General features: G+C 45.1%; 1 protein-coding gene across 4 annotated transcripts in view; it reads left to right on the top strand.

The window, feature by feature from the left end:
* Positions 1-27,589, top strand: part of abcc5 (ATP-binding cassette, sub-family C (CFTR/MRP), member 5) — a 194,304-nt gene that overhangs the window by 110,642 nt on the left and 56,073 nt on the right. For all 4 annotated transcript variants that reach the window (XR_011934457.1, XM_072474195.1, XM_072474194.1 and 1 more), the window contains 4 exons: positions 13,862-14,046; positions 20,709-20,855; positions 22,664-22,793; positions 23,010-23,163. Coding sequence is in view for 3 of the 4 variants with exons in the window: in XM_072474195.1 (XP_072330296.1) it covers positions 13,862-14,046; positions 20,709-20,855; positions 22,664-22,793; positions 23,010-23,163 (616 nt within the window). In the remaining variant the exon portion in view is untranslated. The remainder of the gene's footprint in view (positions 1-13,861; positions 14,047-20,708; positions 20,856-22,663; positions 22,794-23,009; positions 23,164-27,589) is intronic.

The raw sequence follows: 27,589 nt of genomic DNA, 5'->3' as shown, positions 1-27,589 counted from the left end.
TCGGCGATTACGATCTCGGACCATGCTCCGCACTGGGTGGACCTGCAGGTTAGTATGGATAGTAAGCAGCGCCCGTAATGGAGGTTGGATGTAGGGCTATTGGCAGACGAAGTGGTTTGCGAGAGGCTGAGGAAGTGCATGCTGAACTACCTGCAGGTAAATGATATGGGGGAGGTCTCAGCAGCGGTGGTCCTGGAACCGCTGAAGGCAGTGGTGAGAGGAGAGTTGATCTCGATCCGGGCTCACAGGGACAGGACGGATCGGGCAGAGACGGACCGACTGGTAAAAGAGATTCGACGAGTTGATAGGAGGTATGCGGAGGCTCCAGAGGCAGGGCTTTTTTTTTTTTAATAAATATTTTATTGAAAATTTTTGGTCAACCAACACAGTACATTGTGCATCCTTTACACAACATTATAACAATACAGATAATAATGACCTTTTTTATATAAACAAAAAACAACAAATAAATAAATATTAAATAACAAAAATGAAAACTAGCCCTAATTGGCAACTGCCTTGTCACAGGCTATCTCCCCCCCCCCCCCCCCCCCCCCCCCAAGTCCTGGGCTGCTGCTGCTGCCTTCTTTTTTCCCCCATCTATCTTTCCGCAAGATATTCGACGAACGGTTGCCACCGCCTGGTGAACCCTTGAGCCGACCCCCTTAGGACGAACTTAATCCGCTCTAGCTTTATGAACCCCGCCATATCATTTATCCAGGTCTCCACCCCCGGGGGCTTGGCTTCTTTCCACATTAGCAATATCCTGCGCCGGGCTACTAGGGACGCAAAGGCCAAAACATCGGCCTCTCTCGCCTCCTGCACTCCCGGCTCTTGTGCAACCCCAAATATAGCCAACCCCCAGCTTGGTTCGACCCGGACTCCTACTACTTTTGAAAGCGCCTTTGTCACCCCCACCCAAAACCCCTGTAGTGCCGGGCATGACCAAAACATATGGGTATGATTCGCTGGGCTTCTCGAGCACCTCGCACACCTATCCTCCACCCCAAAAAATTTACTGAGCCGTGTTCCAGTCATATGTGCCCTGTGTAATACCTTAAACTGAATCAGGCTTAGCCTGGCGCACGAGGACGACGAGTTTACCCTGTTTAGGGCATCTGCCCACAGCCCCTCCTCGATCTCCTCCCCCAGCTCTTCTTCCCATTTCCCTTTTAGTTCGTCCACCATAGTCTCCCCTTCGTCCCTCATTTCCCTATATATATCCGACACCTTACCATCCCCCACCAATTTCTTTGAGATGACTCTGTCCTGCACCTCTTGTGTCGGGAGCTGCGGGAATTCCCTCACCTGTTGCCTCGCAAAAGCCCTCAATTGCATGTACCTGAATGCATTCCCTTGGGGCAACCCATATTTCTCGGTCAGCGCTCCCAGAAGACTTGCGAACTTCCCGTCCACAAATAGATCTTTCAGTTGCGTTATTCCTGCTCTTTGCCACATTCCATATCCCCCATCCATTCCCCCCGGGGCAAACCTATGGTTGTTTCTTATCGGGGACCCCCCCCAATGCTCCGGTCTTTCCCCTATGTCGTCTCCACTGTCCCCAAATCTTCAGTGTAGCTACCACCACCGGGCTCGTGGTGTAGTTCCTCGGTGAGAACGGCAATGGGGCTGTCACCATAGCCTGCAGGCTGGTCCCCCTACAGGACGCCCTCTCTAATCTCTTCCACGCCGCTCCCTCCTCCTCTCCCATCCACTTACTCACCATTGAAATATTAGCGGCCCAATAATACTCACTTAGGCTCGGTAATGCCAGCCCCCCCCTATCCCTACTATGCTGTAAGAATCCCTTCCTCACTCTCGGAGTCTTCCCGGCCCAAACAAAACCCATGATGCTCTTTTCTATCCTTTTAAAAAAAGCCTTCGTGATCACCACCGGGAGGCACTGAAACACAAAGAGGAATCTCGGGAGGACCACCATCTTAACCGCCTGCACCCTCCCTGCCATTGACAGTGCTACCATAGCCCATCTCTTGAAATCTTCCTCCATCTGTTCCACCAACCGCGTTAAATTTAGCCTGTGCAATGTGCCCCAATTCTTAGCTATCTGGATCCCCAGGTAACGAAAGTCTCTTGTTACCTTCCTCAACGGTAGGTCTTCTATTTCTCTACTCTGCTCCCCTGGATGCACCACAAACAGCTCACTCTTCCCCATGTTCAATTTATACCCTGAAAAATCCCCAAACTCCCCAAGTATCCGCATTATTTCTGGCATCCCCTCCGCCGGATCCGCCACATATAGTAGCAGATCATCCGCATATAAAGATACCCGGTGTTCTTCTCTTCCCCTAAGTATTCCCCTCCATCTCTTGGAACCTCTCAGCGCTATCGCCAGGGGCTCAATCGCCAGTGCAAACAGTAATGGGGACAGAGGACATCCCTGCCTTGTCCCTCTATGGAGCCGAAAATATGCCGATCCCCGTCCATTCGTGACCACACTCGCCACTGGGGCCCTATACAACAGCTGCACCCATCTAACATACCCCTCTCCAAAACCAAATCTCCTCAATACCTCCCACAGATAATCCCATTCCACTCTATCAAATGCTTTCTCGGCATCCATCGCCACTACTATCTCCGTTTCACCCTCTGGTGGGGCCATCATCATTACCCCTAACAGCCTCCGTATATTCGTGTTCAGCTGTCTCCCCTTCACAAACCCAGTTTGGTCCTCGTGAACCACCCCCGGGACACATTCCTTTATTCTCATTGCCATTACCTTGGCCAGGACCTTGGCATCCACATTTAGGAGGGAAATTGGTCTGTAGGACCCGCATTGTAGCGGATCCTTTTCCTTCTTTAAGAGAAGCGATATCGTTGCTTCAGACATAGTCGGGGGCAGTTGTCCCCTTTCCTTTGCCTCGTTAAAGGTCCTCATCAGTACCGGGGCGAGCAAATCCAAATACTTTATGTAAAATTCAACTGGGAATCCGTCCGGTCCCGGGGCCTTTCCCGTCTGCATGTTCCTAATTCCTTTCACCACTTCTTCTACCGTGATCTGTGCTCCCAGTCCCACCCTTTCCTGCTCTTCCACCTTGGGAATTTCCAGCCGATCCAAAAAATCCATCATTCTCTCCCTCCCATCCGGGGGTTGAGCTTCATACAATTTTTTATAAAATGTCTTGAACACTTCATTCACTCTCTCCGCCCCCCGCTCCATCTCTCCTTCCTCATCCCTCACTCCCCCTATTTCCCTCGCTGCTCCCCTTTTCCTCAATTGGTGTGCCAGCAATCTGCTCGCCTTCTCCCCATATTCATACTGTACACCCTGCGCCTTCCTCCATTGTGCCTCTGCAGTGCCTGTGGTCAGCAAGTCAAATTCCACATGCAGCCTTTGCCTTTCCCTGTACAGTCCCTCCTCCGGTGCTTCCGCATATTGTCTGTCCACCCTCAAAAGTTCTTGCAGCAACCGCTCCCGTTTCTTACTCTCCTGCTTCCCTTTATGTGCCCTTATTGATATCAGCTCCCCCCTAACCACCGCCTTCAACGCCTCCCCAGAGGCAGGGCTTTTAAGGGAACGCGGAGGCTACAGGCGGAATTTGGTTTGTTAATCACCGGGAGAGCAGTGGAACAGCTCAGAAAGGTGAAGGGGGCGATTTACGAGCACGGTGAGAAGGCCAGCAGGATGCTGGCACAGCAGCTCAGAAAGAAGGAGGCAGCTGGAGAAATAGGGAAAGTTATTGACGGGGATGGGAACTTAGTTGGGGACTCGGCGGGGGTGAGCAAGGCCTTTCGGGACTTTTATAGCAGGTTGTATAGGTCGGAACCCCCTGCGGGGCCGGAGGGGATGAGGCACTTTTTCGACGGGCTGGCTTTCCCGATGGTGGATGGGAAGCTGGTAGAAGGGCTGAGGGCCCCGAACGGGCTGGAGGAGATAGTGGAGGGTCTGAAGGCCATGCAGTCGGGTAAGGCCCCGGGACCGGACGAGTACCCAGCCGAGTTCTATAAAAAATTCTCTGGAATATTGGGGCCGGTGCTGATGAAGGTCTTTAACGAGGCTAAGGAAAGAGGGGCTCTGCCCCAGACGATATCACAGGCCATGATCTCGCTCATTTTGAAAAGGGACAAGGACCCGGAGCTATGTGGGTCTTACAGGCCGATTTCCTTGCTGAACGTAGATGCCAAACTTCTGGCCAAAATCTTGTCCTCCAGGATTCAGGACTGTGTACTGGACATTATCGTGGAGGATCAGACGGGGTTCGTTAAGGGCAGGCAGCTGGTGACCAATATAAGAAGGCTGCTAAACGTGATCATGATGCCCCCGGAAGGTAGGGAGGTTGAGATGGTGGTCGTGATGGACGCGGAAAAAGCCTTTGACTGGGTTGAGTGGGATTATTTATGGGAGGTGCTGGAGCGGTTCGGGTTTGGAAGGGGCTTTATTGACTGGGTTACGTTGCTGTACCGGGCTCCGGTTGCAAGTGTACGGACAAACAGGACGACTTCGGACTATTTCAACTGCACCGGGGGACGAGACAGGGCTGCCCCCTCTCCCTACTGCTGTTTGCGCTGGCTATAGAGCCGCTGGCAATTGCTCTGAGGGCCTCAAGGGGCTGGAAGGGGTTGGTCCGAGGGGGGTGGAGCACAGAGTCTCTCTGTATGCGGATGACCTACTGCTGTATGTCTCAGACCCAATGGAGGGGATGGAAGAAATTATGGGAATTTTAGGGGAATTCGGCCGGTTTTCGGAGTATAAGCTCAATATGGGGAAGAACGAGATGCTTGTGGTCCAGGCGAGAGTTCAGGAGAGGCAACTGGGGGAACTGCCGTTCAGAGTGGTAGGGGACAGCTTCAGGATACCTGGGATCCAAGTGGCGCGGGATTGGGACCAGCTACATAAATTGAACTTGGCCCGGTTGGTGGAGCAGATGAAGGAGGATTTCCGGGGATGGGATGCACTTCCCTTGTCTCTGGCGGGCAGAGTTCAATCGGTAAAAATGACGGTCCTCCCGAGATTCCTGTTCGTTTTCCAATGCCGCCCCATCTTCATCCCGCGGTCCTTTTTTAAGCGGATCAATAAGATTATTGTGGGCTTTGTGTGGGGGGTCCCCGCGAGTGAAGCGGGCAATGCTCAAGCAGAGTCGGGGGGATGGAGGGCTGGCGCTGCCGAATTTCAGCAATTACTACTGGGCGGCTAACATAGCCATGGTGAGGAGGTGGCTGATGGGGGGAGAACTGGCGTGGGTGCTTCTTGTAAGGGCACAAGTCTGGGGGCGTTGGTAACAGCGCCTCTGCCGTTCCCGCCGGCGCGGTACTCCACCAGTCCAGTGGTGGTGGCGGCCCTGAGAGTCTGGGGGCAGTGGAGGAGACATGTGGGAACAGAGGGTGCATCGGTATGGTCCCCAATCTACGATAATCACCGGTTTGCCCCGGGAAGGATGGACGGGGGGGTTCCGAATTTGGCGGCGAGCGGGGCTCGAGAGGATGGGGGACTTATTTATAGAAGGAAGCCTCCCGAGTATAAGGGCGCTGAAGATGTTTGCTTTGGCGGGGGGGACTGCATTTCGATATTTACAGGTGCGGGACTTTCTGTGGAGGTAGGTGCTAACCTTCCCACTCCTGCCGCTAAGGGGGATTCAGGATAGGGGGGTTTCTAGAGGATGGATAGGAGAGGGGAGCGTCTCGGACATATATAAAGAGCTTATGGGTTCGGAGGAGACTCAGACCGAGGACTGAAGCAAAAGTGGGAGGAGGAGCTGGAGGGAGAGATAGAGGAGGGCCTCTGGGCGGACGCGCTGGGTAGGGTCAACGCGACCGCGACATTTGCCAGGCTCAGCCTGATCCAATTTAAGGCCGTTCACCGGGCTCCCATTACAGTGGCCCGGATGAGCAGATTCTTTGGGGTGGAGGACAGGTGTGCGAAGTGCGCGCGCGCGGGGTGGGGGGCAGCGAACCATAGCCATATGTTCTGGGCATGTCCAAAACTGAGGGGATTTTGGCAGGGGCTTGCCAACGCCATGTCCACGGTATTAAATACGAGGGTGGCAATGAGTCCAGAGGTGGCGATTTTTGGGGTGTCGCAGGATCCGGGAATCCAGGAGGAGAAAGAGGCAAATGTTCTGGCCTTTGCTTCTCTGGCAGCCCGGAGGCGCAGACTACTAGCATGGAGGGACTCCAAGCCCCCAAAATCAGAGACCTGGCTTTCGGACATGGCTGGCTTCCTCTGCCTGGAGAAAATTAAGTTCGTCATGATAAGGGTCTCTGTTAGGGTTCGCCTGGAGGTGGCAACCATTCGTCGACTTCCCCGCAGAGAACTAATCGTCAGCGAGGGGGGGGGGGGGGGTGTTAGGTTAGCATAGATTAGGGGGGTAAACAATGGTAGGACCTGTGGGAGAGGGAGGCGGTATTTGCACTATGTTAATATTTTTCTTGTTATGTACATTGTTGATTTTGTTGCTGTTACAATGCCAAAGAAATACCTGAATAAAATGTTTATTATAAAAAGAGAAAGTACCTTATGTCAAAATATCACAAGGGTTTCACAAATGTGAAATACTTTTGGAATGCAGTGACTGTTGGATGGGTAAATATTTTTAAAAATATATTTAGAGTACCCAATTATTTTTTTTTTCCAATTAAGGGACAGTTTAGCGTGGCCAATCCACCTACCCTGCACATCTTTGGGTTGTGGGGGTGAAACCCACACAAACATGGGAGAATGTGCAAACTCCACACAGACGGTGACCCAGGGCGTGGATTCGAATTCGGGTCCTCAGTGCCGTAGTCCCAGTGCTAAACACAGCGCCACGTGCTGCCCAGATGTACACCTACAGCCCTGTTAGGGAGAAAGTGGCAGAATTTTGGCCCAGTGACAGAATCATAGAATTTACGATGTGGAGATGCCGGCGTTGGACTGGGGTGAGCACAGTACGAAGTCTTACAACACCAGGTTAAAATCCAACAGGTTTGTTTCGATGTCACTAGCTTTCGGAGCGCTGCTCCTTCCTCAGGTGAATGCAGAGGTCTGTTCCAGAAACACATATATAGACAAATTCAAAGATGCCAAACAATGCTAGGAATGCGAGCATTAGCAGGTGATTAAATCTTTACAGATCCAGAGATGGGGTAACCCCAGGTTAAAGAGGTGTGAATTGTCTCAAACCAGGACTTCCCCGGAGCGGAGAAACTACGTCATCTTCTTCACAGCCTTCAACACGTCATTGATGACGATGAACATCTTGCCAAGGTCATCCCCACACCGCCACTACTTGCCTTCAAACAACCGCGCAACCTCAAACGAACCATTGTTTGCAGCAAACTACCCAGTCTTCAGAACAGTGACCACGACACCACACAACCCTGTCATGGCAATCTCTGCAAGACGTGCCAGATCATCGACATGGATACCACTATTACACGCAAGAACACCACCCACCAGGTACGCGGTACATACTCGTGCGACTCGGCCAACGTTGTCTACCTCATACGCTGCAGGAAAGGATGTCCCGAAGCGTGGTACATTGGCGAGACCATGCAGACGCTGCGACAACGAATGAACGGACATCGCGCAACAATCACCAGGCAGGAATGTTCCCTTCCAGTCGGGGAACACTTCAGCAGTCAAGGGCATTCAGCCTCTGATCTCCGGGTAAGCGTTCTCCAAGGCGGCCTTCAGGACCCGCAACAACGCAGAATCGCCGAGCAGAAACTTATAGCCAAGTTCCGCACACATGAGTGCGGCCTCAACCGGGACCTGGGATTCATGTCGCATTACATTCATCCCCCACCATCTGGCTTGGGCTTGCGAAATCCTACCAACTGTCCTGGTTTGAGACAATTCACACCTCTTTAACCTGGGGTTACCCCATCTCTGGATCTGTAAAGATTTAATCACCTGCTAATGCTCGCATTCCTAGCATTGTTTGGCATCTTTGAATTTGTCTATATATGTGTTTCTGGAACAGACCTCGGCATTCACCTGAGGAAGGAGCAGCGCTCCGAAAGCTAGTGACATCGATAGAATTTACAGTGCAGAAGGATCAGTAATAAAATTCCAAGTCAGGATGGTGTGTGGCTTGGGGGGAAGCTATCAGATGGTGGTGTTCCCTGACATGCTTCCATTGTCGTTCGAGGTGGTAGAGGTTATGGGTTTGGAAGGTGCTGTTGAAGGAACCTTGGTGAGTTGCAGTCATGTCTTGTAGATAGTGTACACTCCTGCTAATGTAAATTTGTGATGGAGGGAGTAAATGTTTTAGGTGGTAGATGGAATGTCAATCAAGTGGACTCTTTTGCCCTGGATGAGTGCTGTTGAAACTTCACACATCCAGGAAAGTGAAGAGTATCCCATCATGCTCGTGACGTGTGTCTTGTGGATGGTAGACAGGCTTTGGGGAGTCAGTAGGTGAGTTGCCCTCTTCAGAATTCTCAGCCCCTGACCTGTGCATGTAGCCACAGTACTGATTTGGCTGGTACAGTTCTGTTTCTGATCAATTGTAACCCCCAGGATGTTGATATGTGGGAGATTCCGTCTTGGTAATGACATTGAATGTCGAGAGATGTTTGGATTCTCTCTTGTTGGAGATGGTCATTACCAAACACATGTGTGGTGCAGATGTTACTTGCTACTGAGCAACCCAAGCCTGAATGTGGTCCAAGTTTTGCTGGATATGAATTACACATCCAGGCAGTTGGAGAGTATTCATTCACATTGCTGTTTGAGCCTTATGGATGGCGGACAGCCTTTGTGGAGTCAGGAGGTGAGTTACATGCCACAGAATTCCCAGCCTCATTGCGATCTTTTAACCACAGTGTTTATATGGCTAATCCACTTACATTTCTGGTCAGTGGTGATCCCCAGGACGTTGTTAGTCAATGAAGGTTGACGCCATTGAATGTCATGGGGCAATGGTTGGGGGTTGTTGGAGGTGACCATTGCTTGGCACTTGTGTGGCACCAATGTTAATTGCCACTTGTCAGCCCAAGCCTGGATATTGTCCAATTCTTGCTACATTTGGACTACTTCAGTATCTGAGGAATTGTGAATTGTGCTAAACATTGCACAATCATCTGCAAGCATCCCACTTCTGACCACATGATGGGAGAAATGTTATTGATAAAGCAGCTGAAGATAGTTGTGCCTAGGCCACTACCCTGAGGAACCCCTGCAACAAGGTATGACATTAACCAGTGGAGAGTTTTCTCCCTGATTCCCATTAACTCCTGTTTTGGTGGGGATCCTTGATGCCACACACGGTCAAATGCTGCCTTGCTGTTAAGGGAAGTCAATCTCACCTCCCCACCTGATTTCAGCTCTCTTGTCCCTGTTTTGACTTAAGGCTAGAATGAGATCTGGAGCCGAGTGGCCCTGGTGGAACCCGATGAGCAGGTTTTTTTTGAGTAAGTCACTTGATAGCATTGTCGACAACACTGTCCATCAGTTTGTGATGATCAAGGTCAATGGATGGGTAGTAATTGGTCGGCTTGGATTTGTCCTGATTTTGTGTATGACATACTCAGCAATTTCCACATTGCAAGGATGATGCCAGTGTTGTAGCTGTAGTGGAACAGCTTGACTAGGATAGTTTTGGAGCACAAATCTTTTGTACTGTTTCCGGATGTCGTCAGGGCCCATAGCCTTTGTAGTATACAGTGCCTTCAGCTGTTTTTTGATATCTTGTGGGTGAATCATATTGGCAGAAGACTGGCATCAACAATGCTGGAAATTTCCGGAGCAGGCCGAGATGGATCATCCACTCGGCACTTTTGCTGAAGATCGTTGAAAATACTTCAGCCTTATCTTTTACACTGATGTGCTGGTATCTCCCAACATTGAGACTAGGGATATTAGTGGAGCCTCCTGATCTAGTTAGTTGTTTAATTGTCCAACTCCATTAATGACTGGATGTGGCAGGACTGCAGGTCTTCAATCTGATCCATTGGTAATGGGATTGCTTAGCTCTGTCTACAACATGCTAGTTTTGCTCTTTGGCCCATGTAGTACTTGTTGTAGCTTCACCAGATTGACACCTCATTTTTAGGTAATCTTTGTGCTTCAATGCCCATGATGCCACGATATTTGACCAGATGCCAAGAGACTTCATGGAGTCCAGAATTGATGTTGATAACTCCCAGGGCAGCTCCCTCCCGACTGTATATAACTGTGCCACCTACTGTGGTAAATCTGTCCCATTGGTGGGACAGGACATACCCATGGAATGGTGATGGCGATATCTGGGAAATTATTTGTAAGAGATACCGTGAGTATGACTATGTTAGACTGTTGCTTGACTAGCCTGTAAGGTAGCTCTCCCAATTTTAGCACAAGTCCCCAGAAGTTAGTAAGGAGGATTTTTCCAGATTGATGGGACTGAGTTTGCTGTTGTTTCTGTTGCCGAGGTCAAAGCTGGTTTCATTCCTTTTGTAGACTTTGCAGTGGATTTTAGCACAACTGAGTGGTTTGCTCAGCCATTTCAGAGTCAACCATATTCCTGGTCCAGAGTTGCATGTAGGCCAGACCCAGTAAGGAGAGAAGATTCTAAAAGGACATTAACAAACCAGATGGGATACATTTGTATGACAATGGCCAATGGTTTCATGGTCATTGTAAATGAACAAAGTTTTTTTCAAATTAAATTCCGTTCAGCTGCCGTGGTGGGCTTTAAATCAGTGTTCCCAGTGTCCGGTGACAATACGACTACATCTTTGACAGAAATATTTATTCTCTTGCTGCCAGCGTCTTTGGTCGGCATAAGTAAATTTGATGATCTTCAGGCCTGTTTAATTGCCTATGCTAGCAGTTTCAAATAATCATTTCTACCCTTGAACTAAACAGTTAATTTCCGAGTAGTAGTGTTGACCAAGATAATTCCTCAAAGGCAGGTCTGAACATAAGATCATGAGCAGGAATTGGTCATTCAACCCATCGAGCCCGCTCATGGCTGATCTGATTGTGGTCTTCATGCCATTTACTTGTCTATCCCCCATACCCTTGATGATGAGTCCAGAGGACAGGAGGGAGATAGCGAACCTAGTGGCGTGGTGTAATAACAATAATCTCTCCCTCAACTTTAGCAAAACTAAGCGGCTGGTCATTGACTTCAGGAAGCGAAGTATCGTGTACACCCACGTCTGCATCAATGGTGCCGAATGGAGATGGTTGACAGCTTCAAATTCCTAGGTGTGCACATCACCAACAATCTGTCCTGGTCCACCCACGCCTGCATCAATAATGCTGAGGTGGAGATGGTTGACAGGTTCAAATTTCTAGTTGTGCACATCACCAACAATCTGTCCTGGTCCACCCACATCGACGTGCAATCAAGAAAACACAAAAGCGCCTAGGGTACTAAGGAAATTCGCACATCGACGCTGCAACCAAGAAAACACAAAAGCGCCTAGGGAACTAAGGAAATTCGTTATGTCCACATTAACTCTTACCAATTTTTACAGATGCATCATAGAAAGCATCCTATCTAGCTGCATTAAAGCTTGGTATGGCAACTGCTGGGTCCAAGACCGTAAGAAAATACAGAGAGCCGTGACAGCCCAGTCTGTCACGTGAACCCATCTCCCATCCATTGACTCTGCCTACACCTCCCGCTGCCTTGGGAAAGCGGGCAGCATAATCAAAGATCCCTCCCACCCGGGTTATTCTCTCTCCCAACATAAGAACAGAATTAGGCCATTCAGCCCATCGAGTCTGCTCCACTATTCAGTTATAGTTGACTTGTCTTCCCCTTAGCATGTTTCCTCCTTGGGATGAATTTCTGTTGTGCCTTCTGAATAACCTTTAAAAGCTCCTGCCATTGCTGTTCCACTATCTGCTCACTGGAGTAACCTGATCTGCTGAGTGTTTGCAGCATTTTCTGTTTTAATTTAATTTCTCCTTCCATCATCTCCTTGACTACTGTTGCCCCTCTCCTGCCCCCCCCCTCCCCCCAAAAAAAATAATTTACTGTTTTTTCTGCCATTCCAGCTCGAGTCCCTCAAATAACTTCTGTCTGCACTCAAATGGTGTAATTGATGCTGGGTTGATAATTTTAAATCTAAACTTGATTTTTCATTAATCATAGGTATTGAGGGATTTATGGCAAAGCATATTGGACTTGGGTCATAGATCGGCCATGATCTCATTCAGTGGCGGAGCAAACTCGAGGGGCTAAATGGCCTGATCCTATTCTGTGTTTCTCCCTTACCCTCCCTCCTCTTCCTTAAAAAGCACAAATGGACCTAGCACAAATTAACCTTCATTTTTATGCAAATAGAATTCATGTTCGATGTCGGGGTTTGCATAGTGTACATGTTGGACAATAAGAAATATTGCAGCAACCTTATACAATTTCTTCTTTCCCTGTTGTAAATTGGTTATTTTCAAAAATAAGTTACAGCAAATGAAACATTTCCAAGATAGTGTGCTGTAAATACCTTCAACAAGAGTGTATGTGACAAAAGATGGCAGCAGCAGTAAACAGCTAAGATAGTTAAAGTCCAGCCAGCAATTCCACTTTAAGCTTTCGACTAGTTGGGCTAGGTTTGAACTTTGATCTAGTCATAGTACCTCAAAACATTGGGAAGACTTTTATCTCAGTTCAAGGAAGTTATTTTATAGTTGAAGGTTAATTGGTGGCCTAATTGATTAACTTTGTGCTAAAATACCTCTTCTATCCATAATTCAAAATACTAATGATGGTGTGCTTTCAAAAAGCTGAAAACTTCTGTTTGTGTTTATGCCTGTAAAATCAAGAATGGCATACCTTTTTGTGATTTGCTTTAATCATCCCCTTTATCCCCACAGCACCAGCAGTGGGCAGAAGGTCTTGCTAATGTTTTCTGTGGTTTACATTTTTGATGAGGAATAAATAACAATGTTTCGAACAATGAATAATATAATTTTACTCTTGTTAAAGCAGATTGTAGTTTTTTTTCAAAATTAGCTATTGAATTAGTGACTCACCAATCACCCTTTTACACTTGTCAGATACTGGATTATTCTGAATGTGAAACATGCAATGCGAGACCTGGGTTGTAATATATTTAGGAATTTTCAAGGAAAATAATACTGTTGCACTACTGGGTTTTTATCATTCTCTGGGACGTATGGTTTTAGAGGATATTCAGCATCTCAGACCATTCCTGTAAGTGATCCTTCATTCCCAAGACCAAAGGGTTCCTTTATCTGCCCAATGCATGGATCATTTGTAGCCTGTTCAGGTATTGAATAGCAAACCTGGTATTTTACTTTATTGGTTTTATGCCTTATGCATACATGTTGCCTTCCAAAGTCAGGGAAGATAGTAGAATGAACACTTCACTAAACGTATAAGCAAGATTATATAATGGACACCAGTTTAATAATCTATCAATGATAAGTAACCAGAAACAGCAATACCATAACTTTAAAGGCGTTATGAGCTGCAGTATTAAATTTCACAAGACAAGTTTGTTTCTGATTTGCCTAGAGTCTTTCTCTTTGGCTTAACAATTTATCCTATGACTTCAAATGCAATGCACAATCTTAAAACCGACTGAGAAATAAGTTCAAATTATGAGAATGTAGGAAATTTAACTATGTATTGTGATAGATATTAAGAATGAAGTTAATGTATCATGGTTAGAAATACTTCATTTAGTTTCAGCAGTATTGTGTAAATAATTCTGTTCCAATTCAATTGGTTCGAATTATTTGTGCTTTAAAGTATTGTATTTGCAGCAAAGAACATGTCAGAATTCTCAAAAGATTTTAAGCTCTTTTGCTGATTTAAATTTGTTGTTCCCTTGATCAGCAATCATTTTGCAAAGAATATATATTCTCTTGAATTTCATAAAGCTATTTTTTAAACTGTGAGGATAAATTAGTACTATGTTAAATAGTAGCTAATGTACGTGTTTCCTTTTATTCTGTTTGTAGATCAGCTCACACAGTCAGAAGATAAAGGGAAAGGTTCTATACCATGGTCTGTGTACAGAGTATACATCCAGGCAGCTGGAGGCCCTCTTGCATTTTTCCTTGTGATGATCCTTTTTGTCCTGAACGTAGGGAGCATTGCCTTTAACAACTGGTGGCTTAGTTTCTGGATCAATGCAGGCAGTGGGGTAAGAAGTAGGATTGCATTACCAGTATTTCAAAGAAAATATATTTCAAAAAACAATAATTAAATTGATTACACAATACTCATTTTGAATAACTTCAACTCAATGCCACAAAAACAAAACTTAGCAATTATCACATTGCTGTTTGAGAGTGTGCAAATTATTTCCTCCATTACAACACTGGATACAGTTCAAAAGCACTTAATTGGCTGGAAAGCGCCATGAGACGTCTGGTGGTGAAAAGTACCATATAAATGCAAGTATTTTTTACAGCTTTAAATTAAATTAAGTTCCATTCATCAACACTTTTAGTTGGCTTTTTTCCTGCTGCTAAATTCTGTTGTCAACTTTTTTATCAAATCAATAACCTGCTCACATTGGGGAAAACATATCTTCTGCCTCTCCACAGTCATCTTGTACAGTCACCATTAAAGTATGTCACCATTCCCTAGTGCCTATTACGTATAAAATCACAACATGATGTTGTACTTTGTTTTGTTATCCCATTGTCAGCTACAGTTTATTCTGTTGCTAACATAATGGGAAACATTTTCACCACTTGGGTCTTCAACAGTTAAATTGAATTAAATGATTTTTTTAAAAAAAGCAATATATTTTCATAGATTTGCGAAAGTGCTTGTGACTTCTAACAGCAAGTCAGCTTTTGGAATGGGAGTTGTGGACTTATTTTCACATTATTCGCTTTGGTCAGCTACCTCAATTGATCCCTACCCATGCTATTGGATAGGTCTTGTCATGTTCCTTTCAAATATGCATGAATAGGAAGAGAATGATATAACATTAAACTACTGACATTGGTGAATTCTGCTCATGCTCAATTAGAACAAGAATGAAAAAGTCCAGTTTACACAATACCAAAAGCAACTTAAGGAATATATGGGTTAGGGTGAAGCGAGAAACACAGGTTACAGGTCAGGCAAGTTAAGGTGAACAATTGCAACGCCTTCAAGTATTCTTCTGACCCAAATCAAACTCGTAAGTTTGGCATTATTATTCGAGATTTTAATCACAAGACTGAATTATATGCACTTTCAAGACTTGCATTTTAAGATGCATGAAGTGGAAGGTGAAGGATTTCTTTTTTTCTTCTTTCATGGGATGAGAAGGCCAGCATTTGTTGCACATCCTTTACTGCCCTTGATAAAGTGGTGATGAGACATCTTCTTGAACTACTGCAATCCATCTAGTGTAGGTAGTCTTATGGTGCTGTTAGAAAGGGAGTTCCAGGATTTTGTGTATGCTTAATGCTTTTGCTCCTGTGATGTGTAGTATTTGAGTATATTTTGATGCTCTTGAGTGTTGAATGGGGCGGCATGGTGGCACAGTGGTTTAGCACTGCTGCCTCACAGCGGCAGGGACCCTGGTTCGATTCCGATGTCGGGTGACTGTGTGGAGTTTGCACTTTCTCCCCGTGTGTGCGTGAATTCCTCCGGGTGCTCCGGTTTCCTCCCATAGTCCAAAGAGGTTTATGCAGGTTAGGGGTATAGGCCATACTAAATTGCCGCTTAGTGTCCAAAGTTGCGTGGGGATACAGGACTAAAGTGGTAAAACTAGTGATAATTTACCAAAATTCACTAGACTCTGGGGTGGTCCCAGCGGATTGGAAATTAGCAAACGTGACACCACTGTTTAAAAAAGGAGGTAGGCAGAAAGCGGGTAATTATAGGCCAGTGAGCTTAACTTCGGTAGTAGGGAAGATGCTGGAATCTATCATCAAGGAAGAAATAGCGAGGCATCTGGATGGAAATTGTCCCATTGGACAGACGCAGCATGGGTTCATAAAGGGCAGGTCGTGCCTAACTAATTTAGTGGAATTTTTTGAGGTCATTAACAGTGCGGTAGATAACGGGGAGCCAATGGATGTGGTATATCTGGATTTCCAGAAAGCCTTTGACAAGGTGCCACACAAAAGGTTGTTGCATAAGATAAAGATGCATGGCATTAAGGGGAAAGTAGTAGCATGGATAGAGGATTGGTTAATTAATAGAAAGCAAAGAGTGGGGATTAATGGGTGTTTCTCTGGTTGGCAATCAGTAGCTAGTGGTGTCCCTCAGGGATCAGTGTTGGGCCCACAACTGTTCACAATTTACATAGATGATTTGGAGTTGGGGACCAAGGGCAATGTGTCCCAGTTTGCAGACGAAACTAAGATAAGTGGTAAAGCAAAAAGTGCAGAGGATACTGGAAGTCTGCAGAGGGATTTGGATAGGCTAAGTGAATGGGCTAGGGTCTGGCAGATGGAATACAATGTTGAGAAATGTGAGGTTATCCATTTTGGTAGGAATAACAGCAAAAGGGGTTATTATTTAAATGATAAAATATTAAAACATGCTGCTGTGCAGAGAGACCTGGGTGTGCTTGTGCATGAGTCGCAAAAAGTTGGTTTTCAGGTGCAACAGGTGATTAAGAAGGCAAATGGAATTTTGTCCTTCATTGCTAGAGGGATGGAGTTTAAGACTAGGGAGGTTCTGCTGCAATTGTATAAGGTGTTAGTGAGGCCACACCTGGAGTATTGTGTTCAGTTTTGGTCTCCTTACTTGAGAAAGGACATACTGGCACTGGAGGGTGTGCAGAGGAGATTCACTAGGTTAATCCCAGACCTGAAGGGGTTGGATTACGAGGAGAGGTTGAGTAGACTGGGACTGTACTCGTTGGAATTTAGAAGGATGAGGGGGGATCTTATTGAAACATATAAGATTATGAAGGGAATAGATAGGATAGATGCGGGCAGGTTGTTTCCACTGGCGGGTGAAAGCAGAACTAGGGGGCATAGCCTCAAAATAAGGGGAAGTAGATTTAGGACTGAGTTTAGGAGGAACTTCCTCACCCAAAGGGTTGTGAATCTATGGAATTCCATGCCCAGTGAAGCTCCTTCATTAAATGTTATTAAGATAAAGATAGATAGTTTTTTGAAGAATAAAGGGATTAAGGGTTATGGTGTTCGGGCCGGAAAGTGGAGCTGAGTCCACAAAAGATCAGCCATGATCTCATTGAATGGTGGAGCATGCTCGAGGGGCCAGATGGCCTACTCCTGCTCCTAGTTCTTATGTTCTTATTAGGCCTAGGTAGGGTGCTCTTTCGAAGGGTCAGCGCAGACTCAATGGGCTAAATGGCCTCCTGCACTGTAGGGATTCTACGAAATTAATATTTTCCAGACTGCAAATTATGTCATAGCTGGACCACTATGCCTATTATACCTATTCAGTCTTGTGATTAAAATCTCGAATAATAATGCCAAACTTACGAGTTTGATTTGGGTCAGAAGAATACTTGAAGGCGTTGCAATTGTTCACCTTAACTTGCCTGACCTGTAACTTGTGTTTCTCGCTTCACCCTAACCCATATATTCCTTAAGTTGCTTTTGCCATTGTGTTTCTTTCAAAAACTTAAAAACATTTTTTTTACCCACTTCTCAATTGTAGATTGGGCCTGTACTCATTGGAGTTTAGAAGAATGAGAGACAAAAATGATTTTCAGAGGACTTTTCAGGGTACATGCTGAGAAGATGTTAAGTTTAAAAACACGCACTAACAGATTCAAAAACAACTTCTTCCCCACTGTTACCAGACTGAACTGATCTCTCCACACATCTTCTCTACTGAGTAGTACTACACTCCATATGCTTCACCCGATGTCTGTCTATATATTTGCATTGTGTATCTATCATATGTCTTAGGTTTTTAAAAATTTATGGAACAATCTGTCTGGATGATACGCAGAATAATACTTTTCACTGTACCTCGGTACACGTGACAATAAACACAAATCCAAACCATTCCAAAGCTCTTGTAGGCAAGCCTAGGACCAGAGGGGATGAGGAGGATTTTCTTCCCTGAGGGAGGTAAATCTGTGGAATTCCTCACTGTTTAAAAACATTGCCTTTTTAAAAAATCTAAACTGAGGGGGGGGGAAAAATTGCTTTTATGGTGATACCTTGCGTGACCTCAGGACATTCCAAAGTGCCTTACAACCAAATCAGTATCTATGGAGTGTAGTCACTATTTTAATATAGGTAATGTGGCAGCGAATTTGCATATTGCAAGCTCCCACAAGCAGCAGCAAAGTTAATCACCAGGTTCTTTGTTTTGGGTGTCGATTGAAGGATAAAAGTTTCCCAGGACATAAAAGTATGTTCTTGTTTAGGTGACACACACTACCAATATTTGATAACTTTTAATCTCTTTGTGACAAATCGTTGAGGAAATTTTGATAAATAGTACCATCCTGAGCAACCAAATTGAGTTGATTTAACATCCGTTAGTCCCCAAAACTGATTCAAATATAAACATACTTTTGAATGTTGAAAGTAGCTAACTCTGTTCAGATCAGATTCACTGTTTAGTAAATTACAGATGCTTTGTCCTGGATTTCTGATTACAGATTTCTGATCAGATTTACTGTTTAGTATTTTGAAAATCGAGGAGTGTGCATTTGGCCAATCAACTGTGCTACTTCCATAATGTGTACAGTGTGTAGCCTATCTCACTGACTTAATTAAATGGTATTGAGTTAAACCTAGTATTTGATTAGCTTTAATGTTTTTGGTAGCACACACCTGTGAATCACAAGATTCCTAGTTCAAGTCCTACTCCAGGGCTTGACCACAAAAATCAAGGGTGATACCTTAGTGCAATACTGAGGAGGCATTGCACTGTCAGAGATGATACCTTAAACAGAGCCTCATCTGCTTGCTAAGGTGGATGTAAAAGATCCACTAATGGCACTATTTCAAACAATTGCAAGGAATTATTACATTACAACAGTGACTATATGTCAAAAATGCTTAATTGGCTGCAAAGTGCTTTGAGGTGTCTGATGGGCTTGAAAGGCAATATGTAAATGTAAGTCTTTTTACTTGTTTAATCAAAACTCCTCAAGATTTTGAATAATTGTATTTGGACTCCCCTTAAGCTCCTCTCTCTATGCAGTTCCAGCTCCTCCAATCACTCTACACAATTGAAGTCACGTATTCCTGACACTATCTTGATAAACCTCCTCTGCACCCTCTCCAAAGCTTTGCCACTCTTCTTAAAGTGTGGCTCACAGAATTGTACCTAATTCTCCAGCTGAGGCATTGCCAGTGACAAGGTCTAGCATGATCCTTGTGTACTCAGCGTCCCTATAAGCCAAACATCCCATTCCTTCCAACGCACATCACTTCACACTTATCAGCATTAAATTGCACCTGCCACAGGCTGCCTATATCATCCTGAAGTCTACCACTTTCCTTTTTATTTACTGTGTTGCCATATTTTGTATCATCCCCAAACTCAACAATTTTACGCCTTATACATGAGTGCATACCATTAACAAAGTAAACAATGGTTGAAGTACATCCTCAAGGGGATCCCAGCCCATACTTCACTCCATTCAGAAAGACATCCATTCATCACAACTTTCTGCCTTCTATCCCTTAGCTAATTATATAGCCAAGTTACTGCAATCCCTTCATCACCATATGTTATGTGGTACTTTATCAAATGCTTATTTGACCACATTTGACCAAGTATGGCACCAGGAGCCCTAGCAAAACTGGAGTCAATGGGAGTCGGGGGCCGGTTAGAGTCATACCTAGCACAAAGGAAGATGGTGGTGGTTGTTGGAGGGCAGTCATCTTCAGGAGTTCCTCAGAATACTGTTCCTGGCGCAACCATCTTCAGCTGCTTCATCAGTGATCTTCCTCCCATCATAAGGTCAGAAGTGAAGATGCTTGCAGATCACTGCACAAAATTCAGCACTATTTGCGACGCCTCACTTCATATCCAAATGCAGCAAGACGAGGACTATATCCAGGCTAGGGCTGACAAGTGGCAAGTGACATTCATGCAACACAAGTGCCAGGCAATGGCCATTGGCAACAAGAGAGGATGTAATCATTGCCCCATGACATCCAATGGCAGTACCATCGCTGAATCCACCATTATCAAAATCTGGAAGTTACCATTGCCAGAAACTGAACTGGACTTGATATATAAGTACTGTAGCTGACCGGAGCAAGGCTAGGAATCCTCACCACCTGATCCCCAGTCAACCATCTACAAGGCACAAATCAAGAGTACAATGGAATACTCTCCACCTGCCTCAATGAGTACAGCTCCAATAACACTCGAGAAGTTTGACACCATCCAGGACAAAGCATCCCGCTTGATTGGCACCTCTTCCACAAACATTCAATCCCTCCACCATCGACAAACGGTGGCAGCCGTGTGTACCATCTACAAGATGCATTGCAGGAACTCACAAGGTTCCGCAGTACCTTCCAAATTCACGACCATTACCATCTGGGACAAGGGCAATAGAAACTTGGGAACACCACCACCTGGAGGTTCCCCTCCAAGTCACTCACCATCCTTACTGGGAAATACATTGCCAATCTTACACTGTCAATGGGCCAAATTCTTGGAATTCTCTCCTTAACAGCACTGTAGGTGTGCTTACACTCCAGGATTACAGGGGCTCAAGGCAGTCCACCACCACCGTCTTCCTGTTCCAGTGTGGTGGCAGAATATAGCGTTTAAGTGCCACAAGTTGGTGTGATCAAATAGTATATATAGTATGGTTTATTTTAATTTTGTGTAAGTTATGGAGGGATTGTAATATTCCTGCTAGGATTTCAAAAATTCTGTGTTTGCACTTTCTTCCAGAATATGTCTGTAACTTTGGAGAATGAAACGTATGTGGGTCAGAACATGAAGGACAATCCGCATATGCATTACTATGCAGGGATCTATGCATTGTCTATGGCAATAATGTTGATTATAAAGGCAGTCCGTGGCATTGTATTTGTTAAGGTATAGTAATATGAATTTACAACTTTGAGGTGTACAACACACACCAATTTTATAGAAGAAACTTTTTCATTCAAGTATTTTTAAATATCATTTGGGATCAATTACTTTTAATTGAGTCATTAAGGTACATCCAAGAGCACCTGTATAATAAACAATGAGGTTGTTATTGGATGAAGATTGCTTTCCTCTTTGAATGCTGCAGTCACAACCAGCAGTAACCCCTTTAGTTAAGCACCTTGCTAATGTAGCCAATAAGACCGCTGCATATCGTTCTTAATGCATCCTTATTGATTGGATATTGTGATTATTAGCGACTTGAATGATTTCCTAAGTTGAGGGTTACCTAGTGGTGAATTCTTTCATAACACCCGATAATTAATACTAGAATTGTTATTGCAAATATTTTTTACGTGTTTTTTATTTCATGATTCTCTCTGTTTCTGTTATATGAAATATTTGATAGGCGACCATATATTGATTGTTAGCCTTGTATTCATCTGAAGTTGTACTTCAGTTCAGTTGCTTCTTATTGGGGCGATCTTCTATCTAACCAGATTCTTCATTTAGAGCTGATAAACTAAGTTTTGTTAGCCTTGCCACTGAAAAATGGCAGTTCTTGTCACGAGTTGATTGTTTCTGTTAATGGAAAGCTGAATGACTTTGGGAATATTCCATAAATGAGATGTATATCGGAGTGACAAAGATTAAGTTCTTCAAACATTTCGGTTAATGGTTCAAGATTCTTTTTTTTCTTCTTCACTATCTTCAACCTCTGTTGTCTTGGAGTAGAAACCAAGCTCATTATGGTCCCATTGGTTATTTACAGTTCTCCATTATTCAACACAGGTCAATTTTAAAGGAGCACCATCATTTTAAACTTTGTGAAATAAATTTTCATCCTGATCTCTGACACTATTGCATAGACATGAGAATCTTAGATTGTTCTTCAAAACATTGCGTATCCTTCTTTTGAGCTTTTGGTCTCCTATGGATTAAAGTTTATAAATGAGACATTGTAAAAGAACAAATTTCAATTTAAAGTTTTACAGAATGCTTTTGTGATTCATAAGCTAAGGTAGATGTGCTTCTTTTCAAATGTATACTCTCAACCAAAAAATACTATTGGTTAATTTTGAAATATGAGAATAAATTGCACCTCACCCAGTAAGGTAAATCTTTTTTAAAATTGAAATGTTCATTTAACATTTTATTCTACTTACTCATTTTTATACTGACAAGGTACAAAAGAAAGGACATCATTCCCTATGATTTTGTCTTTAGTAGGGGACACTTGGATTCCACACGTGAAGAGTTCCCGGACATTCGCTGGCGGCGGGATTCTCTGGTCCTGCTGGCAGCGCACCCCTGTCCATGGGTTTCCTGGTGGCATGGAGTGGCTTCAATGTGAAATCCCATTGACAGCGGCGGAAGCAGAGAATCCTGCTGCCAACGAATCGCCAAGAAACACGTGGCTGGGAGGTCGGAGGATCCTGCCTACAATCTAGCACTTGGTAGTTTCTAAAAAGGGTTTGGATGTTGAGGCTTGAATATTTTAAAATTCAGTTCTGTGCAAGTATACGCTAGGTTAATCCTGTAAATTTATTTTCATTGGGCATATGATTCTTTCAGATTGGTTGCTTTAATTCGCATCATAAAATCTTCGGTACGTTGGATCTGTCAGTGCTCGTAATTCACACCACGACTGAATGATCTTTTCCTGAAAACACCACACCGGATGTATTACATTTAAAACAAGTGCAAACATGCAAAATTAACACTTTTATATGGTTTCTCTAACTCTTTTGAAGGGAACACTCAAAGCCTCATCCAGGCTTCATGATGAACTCTTTCACAAGATCCTCAGGGGCCCCATGAAGTTTTTTGACACCACTCCCTCTGGCCGAATCCTAAATAGATTCTCAAAGGACATGGATGAAGGTATCTTTCCAAGCAGTCTGCTGACTAATACAGTCTTAGCAAAAAATATGTTACTGTTTTAGAAAAACATGCTTCTTGTACATCTCATTTGGATATTGTGCTGTTGTGTAACATTTCAGTTACAAGAAGCATGCTTACTACAGTAGATATTTATTGAATTCCAATTTGTTTCTCTAAATCTAAAATGGATTTTTTTTTACCCCTCTATTTGCTTAGTGGACACACGGCTACCTTTCCAAGCAGAGATGTTTATTCAGAACATTATCCTGGTGTTTTTCTGCATTGGTGTAGTTGGTTCTGTCTTTCCATGGTTTCTAGTTGGAGTTGGTCCTCTTGTTATTATCTTCATGATTCTCAACCAGGTATCAAGGTAAGCATAAAAAATAAACATACGTGACCAATTGTCATTCATAAAAACAACTGTGTGTGGATTATATTAATGGTATTAGAAGTTGAATGTTCACATATTGTTGATGTCTAACTAGGCATGCTTGTATCCATTTTGGTGAAAATACAATTTCGAGATCTTAACCAGATTATTTCCAGTCCCAATCCACTCACGATAAGTAGTAAATTACTGCAAATGGAATCTGGACATGTTAACACCAGACTATTTTCTTAACTGTTGCCCTGAAATGAATACATATAAGAGTACATTGTGTTCTAGTTATTTAAAGCAAAAACAATTTCGAAATAAATTTAGCTGTTGGCTAGGCACACATAGGAAACTATGTTGCACATGTGACAAGGACCATTAAGTAAGCTAACTTCATGCCTGAAGGTTGTGATCCATGTCTGGGAAAAATCTAAAACTGCACAAGTGTATCATAGTGTCTTGAATATTTCCTATGTACACATTTCTACGCCAATATTTATTGATATAAAGTTTGTATATTTACTAAGGTCAAGTCCTGTTTCAGAATTGTCTCACTGGTTCGGGATAGTACCCTGGGTTCTTTTTTAAAATAAATTTAGAGTAGCCAGTTATTATTTTTTTCAATTAAGGGGCAATTTAGCGTGACCAATCCATCTAACCTGCACATCTTTGGGTTGATGGGGTGAAACCCACGCAGACATGGGGAGAATGTACAAACTCCACACGGACAGTACCCTGGGTTCTTATCAACATATGTCCCATTCTCTGCTGCTCTGGAACCTATTCTTGACATCATTATAGTGCAACTCCCGCAGAAATCTCTGATTTTAAAAGTACTAATGTGATGTTAGGGGAAACAGCTGCCTCAGTCTGAAGACCTGTGTGAATCTCGCAAACTGTTGCTACCACTGAGGAGGGTCTTACACACCACCACCATCTTACGCAGCCCATCGCTGCTTGCCAGAGCCAATCGACCCCATTCTGCGAACCATCCTTGACCATATGGCTGCAAAGCCAAAGACATCAGGTGCAGCTCTGATCTTTACTTCTACTCTGTCATTCAACATACCGACGAATGTGGCATTTACACACATTTAACAATAACAATCAGTCTGTTTGGATATGTACATAGGAATGCCGGAATTAGTATCAGAAGTAGGTAATTCAGCCCCTCAACTTTTGCACTGAAGCCCTTATTTTACACATCCTAATGATTATCCCTCAACTCAATCAGATCATTGCTGATCACTTCCTTGTCTCAAATCCACCTCTCTGCCTGTTCCCCATAATCCTTTAACTCATTTTTTAAATCAGAAATATATCTGCCTCCTTGAAACCATTTAATGACTCAGACTCCACCGCACTATGGGGCAGCGAGTTCCACAAATTCATGACCAATCCTTACAAACCATGTTGGTGCTCTCTATTCGCTGAAAAATTTCAAGTGTTTAGTCATTTTATCCTTAACTATAAACTTGAATAATCTTGGGAGCTCTGGAGGAGACACGTGTGTCCACTTCACTAAAAGATAGTACACGTGTACAAAATATGATCAAAAGGTAATGGAACAATAACTTTAATTGAAGTTACAGTACAAAACTGACGGTGATGTTTCAGTTGCAGAGACCTGGGTCTGACCCTGTCAGAGTTCTGCATTCAGTTTTGATCACAGCACCTTTGGAAAGATATATTTGCCTTGCGGTGCTGTATGGGTTCACCAAAATGATACGCGGAATTAAAGAGTTGTTATGATTACAGTTCACATAAACTTGCTGTGCATTTCACTTGAGTTTAGAAAGTTGAGGGATAATCATTAGGATGCGTAAAATAAGGGCTTCAGTGTAATTGTTACAGAGATGGGCCAAATCTTCCGGTCTCCAGATCGTCAGAGACAGGATGTATGACTGAGGTGCACATCGACACCTAGTGGAAGTTATGACATGCAAACCTTCATGGAAATTGCCGTGAAAGTTTCTTTTTAAAAAAAAATATTTGTTAAAGTTTTTCAACAACACAATTTTTTCCCCTTACAAACAATAACCCCCCCTCGTAATGAAATAACACAAAATCGCACTGAGCAAGATATATGCATGGCAAAGTGGTATATTTACATAGCTTTATACACTGGCTCTCTCCCGCACGTGCCAGTTTCCCCCACCCTTCATGTTATCGCCTGCTCATCCATCCCCACAAGCAATCCCCCATCCCCCCCCCTCCTCCCCCTTCCCAAGACGTTGTCTCCCCCCCCCCCCCCAACCCCCCAGGGTTGCTGCTGCTGCTGACCGATCTTCCTCTAACGCTCCGCTATATAGTCCTGGAACGGTTCCCACTGCCTGTAGAACCCCTGCGCAGACCCTCTTAAGGCAAACTTAATCCTCTCCAGCTTTATGAACCCAGCCATGTCGTTTATCCAGGCCTCCACGCTAGGGGGCTTTGCCTCCTTCCACATTAGCAAGATCCTTCGCCACAAGGACGCAAAGGCCAGAATGCTGGCCTCTTTCGCCTCCCTGCACTCCCGGCTCGTCCACTACTCCAAATATTGCTAGCCCCCAGCTTGGCTTGACCCGGACTTTCATCACCTGAGATATTGCTCCCGCCACTCCTCTCCAGAACCCCTCCAGTGCCAGGCATGACCAAAACATATGGACATGGTTCGCCGGGCTCCCTGAGCACCTTCCACATCTGTCCTCTACCCCAAAGAACCTACTCAACCTCGCCCCCGTCAAGTGCGCTCTGTGGACCACCTTAAATTGTATCAGGCTGAGCCTGGCACACGAAGAGGAGGAATTAACCCTACCCAGGGCATCAGCTCACAGACCTTCCTTGATCTCCACCCCCAGCTCCTCCTCCCATTTACCCTTCAACTCTTCTACTAGCGCTTCCCCCTCTTCTTTCATCTCTTGGTGTATTGCTGACACCTTGCCCTCCCCGACCCATACACCCGAGATCACCCTGTCTTGAATTTCTTGTGCCGGGAGCAACGGGAATTCCCTGACCTGTCGCCTCACAAAAGCCTTCACCTGCATATATCTAAAAGCATTTCCCGGGGGTAACTCAAACTTCTCCTCCAGTGCCCCTAGGCTCGCAAATGTCCCGTCAATGAACAGGTCCCCCATTCTTCTAATCCCCGCCCGATGCCAGCCCTGGAACCCCCCATCCATCTTCCCCGGGACAAACCGGTGGTTACCCCTAATCGGGGACCACACCGAGGCTCCCACTGCACCCCTGTGCCGTCTCCACTGGCCCCAGATCCTTAACGTTGCCACCACCATCGGGCTCGTGGTATACTTTGACGGCGAGAACGGCAGCGGTGCTGTCACCAACGCCCCCAAGCTCGTTCCTTTACAGGACGCCATCTCCATCCTCTTCCATGCCGCCCCCTCTCCCTCCATGACCCACTTGCGGATCATCGCCACATTTGCTGCCCAGTAGTAGCTCCCTAGGTTTGGCAGCGCCAACCCTCCTCGGTCCCTACTGCATTCCAGGAACCCTCTCCTTACCCTCGGTGTCTTATTTGCCCACACAAACCCCATAATACTCCTACCTACTCTCTTAAAAAAGCCCTTGGTGATCACGATGGGAAAGCACTGAAACACAAACAGAAACCTCGGAAGGACCACCATTTTGACCGACTGCACTCTACCCGCCAGCGAGAGCGGTAACATGTCCCATCTTTTAAGTCCTCCTCCATTTGGTCCACCAACCTCGTCAGATTCAGTTTATGTAGGGCCCCCCAACTCCTGGCTATCTGGATCCCTAAATACCGAAAACTCCCCGCCGCCCTCCTCAGCGGTAGGTCCCCTATCCCTCTTTCTTGCTCCCCTGCCTGTATTACAAAGAGCTCACTCTTCCCTACATTGAGCTTATAGCCCGAAAACTCCCCAAACTCCCTTGGAGTCTGCATGACCTCCACCATCCCTCCATTGGGTCCGCCACGTACATCAAAAGGTCATCCGCGTATAGCGACACCCGATGCTCTTCTCCCCTTCGGACCACCCCCCTCCATTTATTAGACTCCCTCTGTGACATGGCCAAGGGTTCGATCGCCAATGCAAACAACAGGGGGGACAGGGGGCACCCCTGCCTCGTTCCTCAGTACAGCCGAAAGTACTCCGACCTCCGCGGGTTCGTCACTACACTCGCCACCGGGGCTTTGTAAAGGAGCTTAACCCAGCTGATAAACCCTCCCCCGAACCCAAACCTACGCAGCACCTCCCAGAGGTACTCCCACTCTACTCTGTCAAAGGCCTTTTCCGCATCCATAGCTGCCACTATCTCCGCCTCTCCCTCCTCCGATGGCATCATTTTCACGTTTATGAGCCGCCGCACATTAGTGTTTAATTGCCTACCCTTTACGAATCCCGTCTGGTCCTCATGGATCACCCCCGGGACACAGTCCTCAATCCTTGTGGCCAGCACT

The sequence above is a fragment of the Scyliorhinus torazame genome, chromosome 14 (assembly GCF_047496885.1).
Source record: "Scyliorhinus torazame isolate Kashiwa2021f chromosome 14, sScyTor2.1, whole genome shotgun sequence".
In the NCBI taxonomy this organism is placed as follows: Eukaryota; Metazoa; Chordata; class Chondrichthyes; order Carcharhiniformes; family Scyliorhinidae; genus Scyliorhinus; species Scyliorhinus torazame.
Note: the sequence above shows the minus strand (reverse complement) of the source record. Positions and strands in the feature narration are given on the sequence as shown.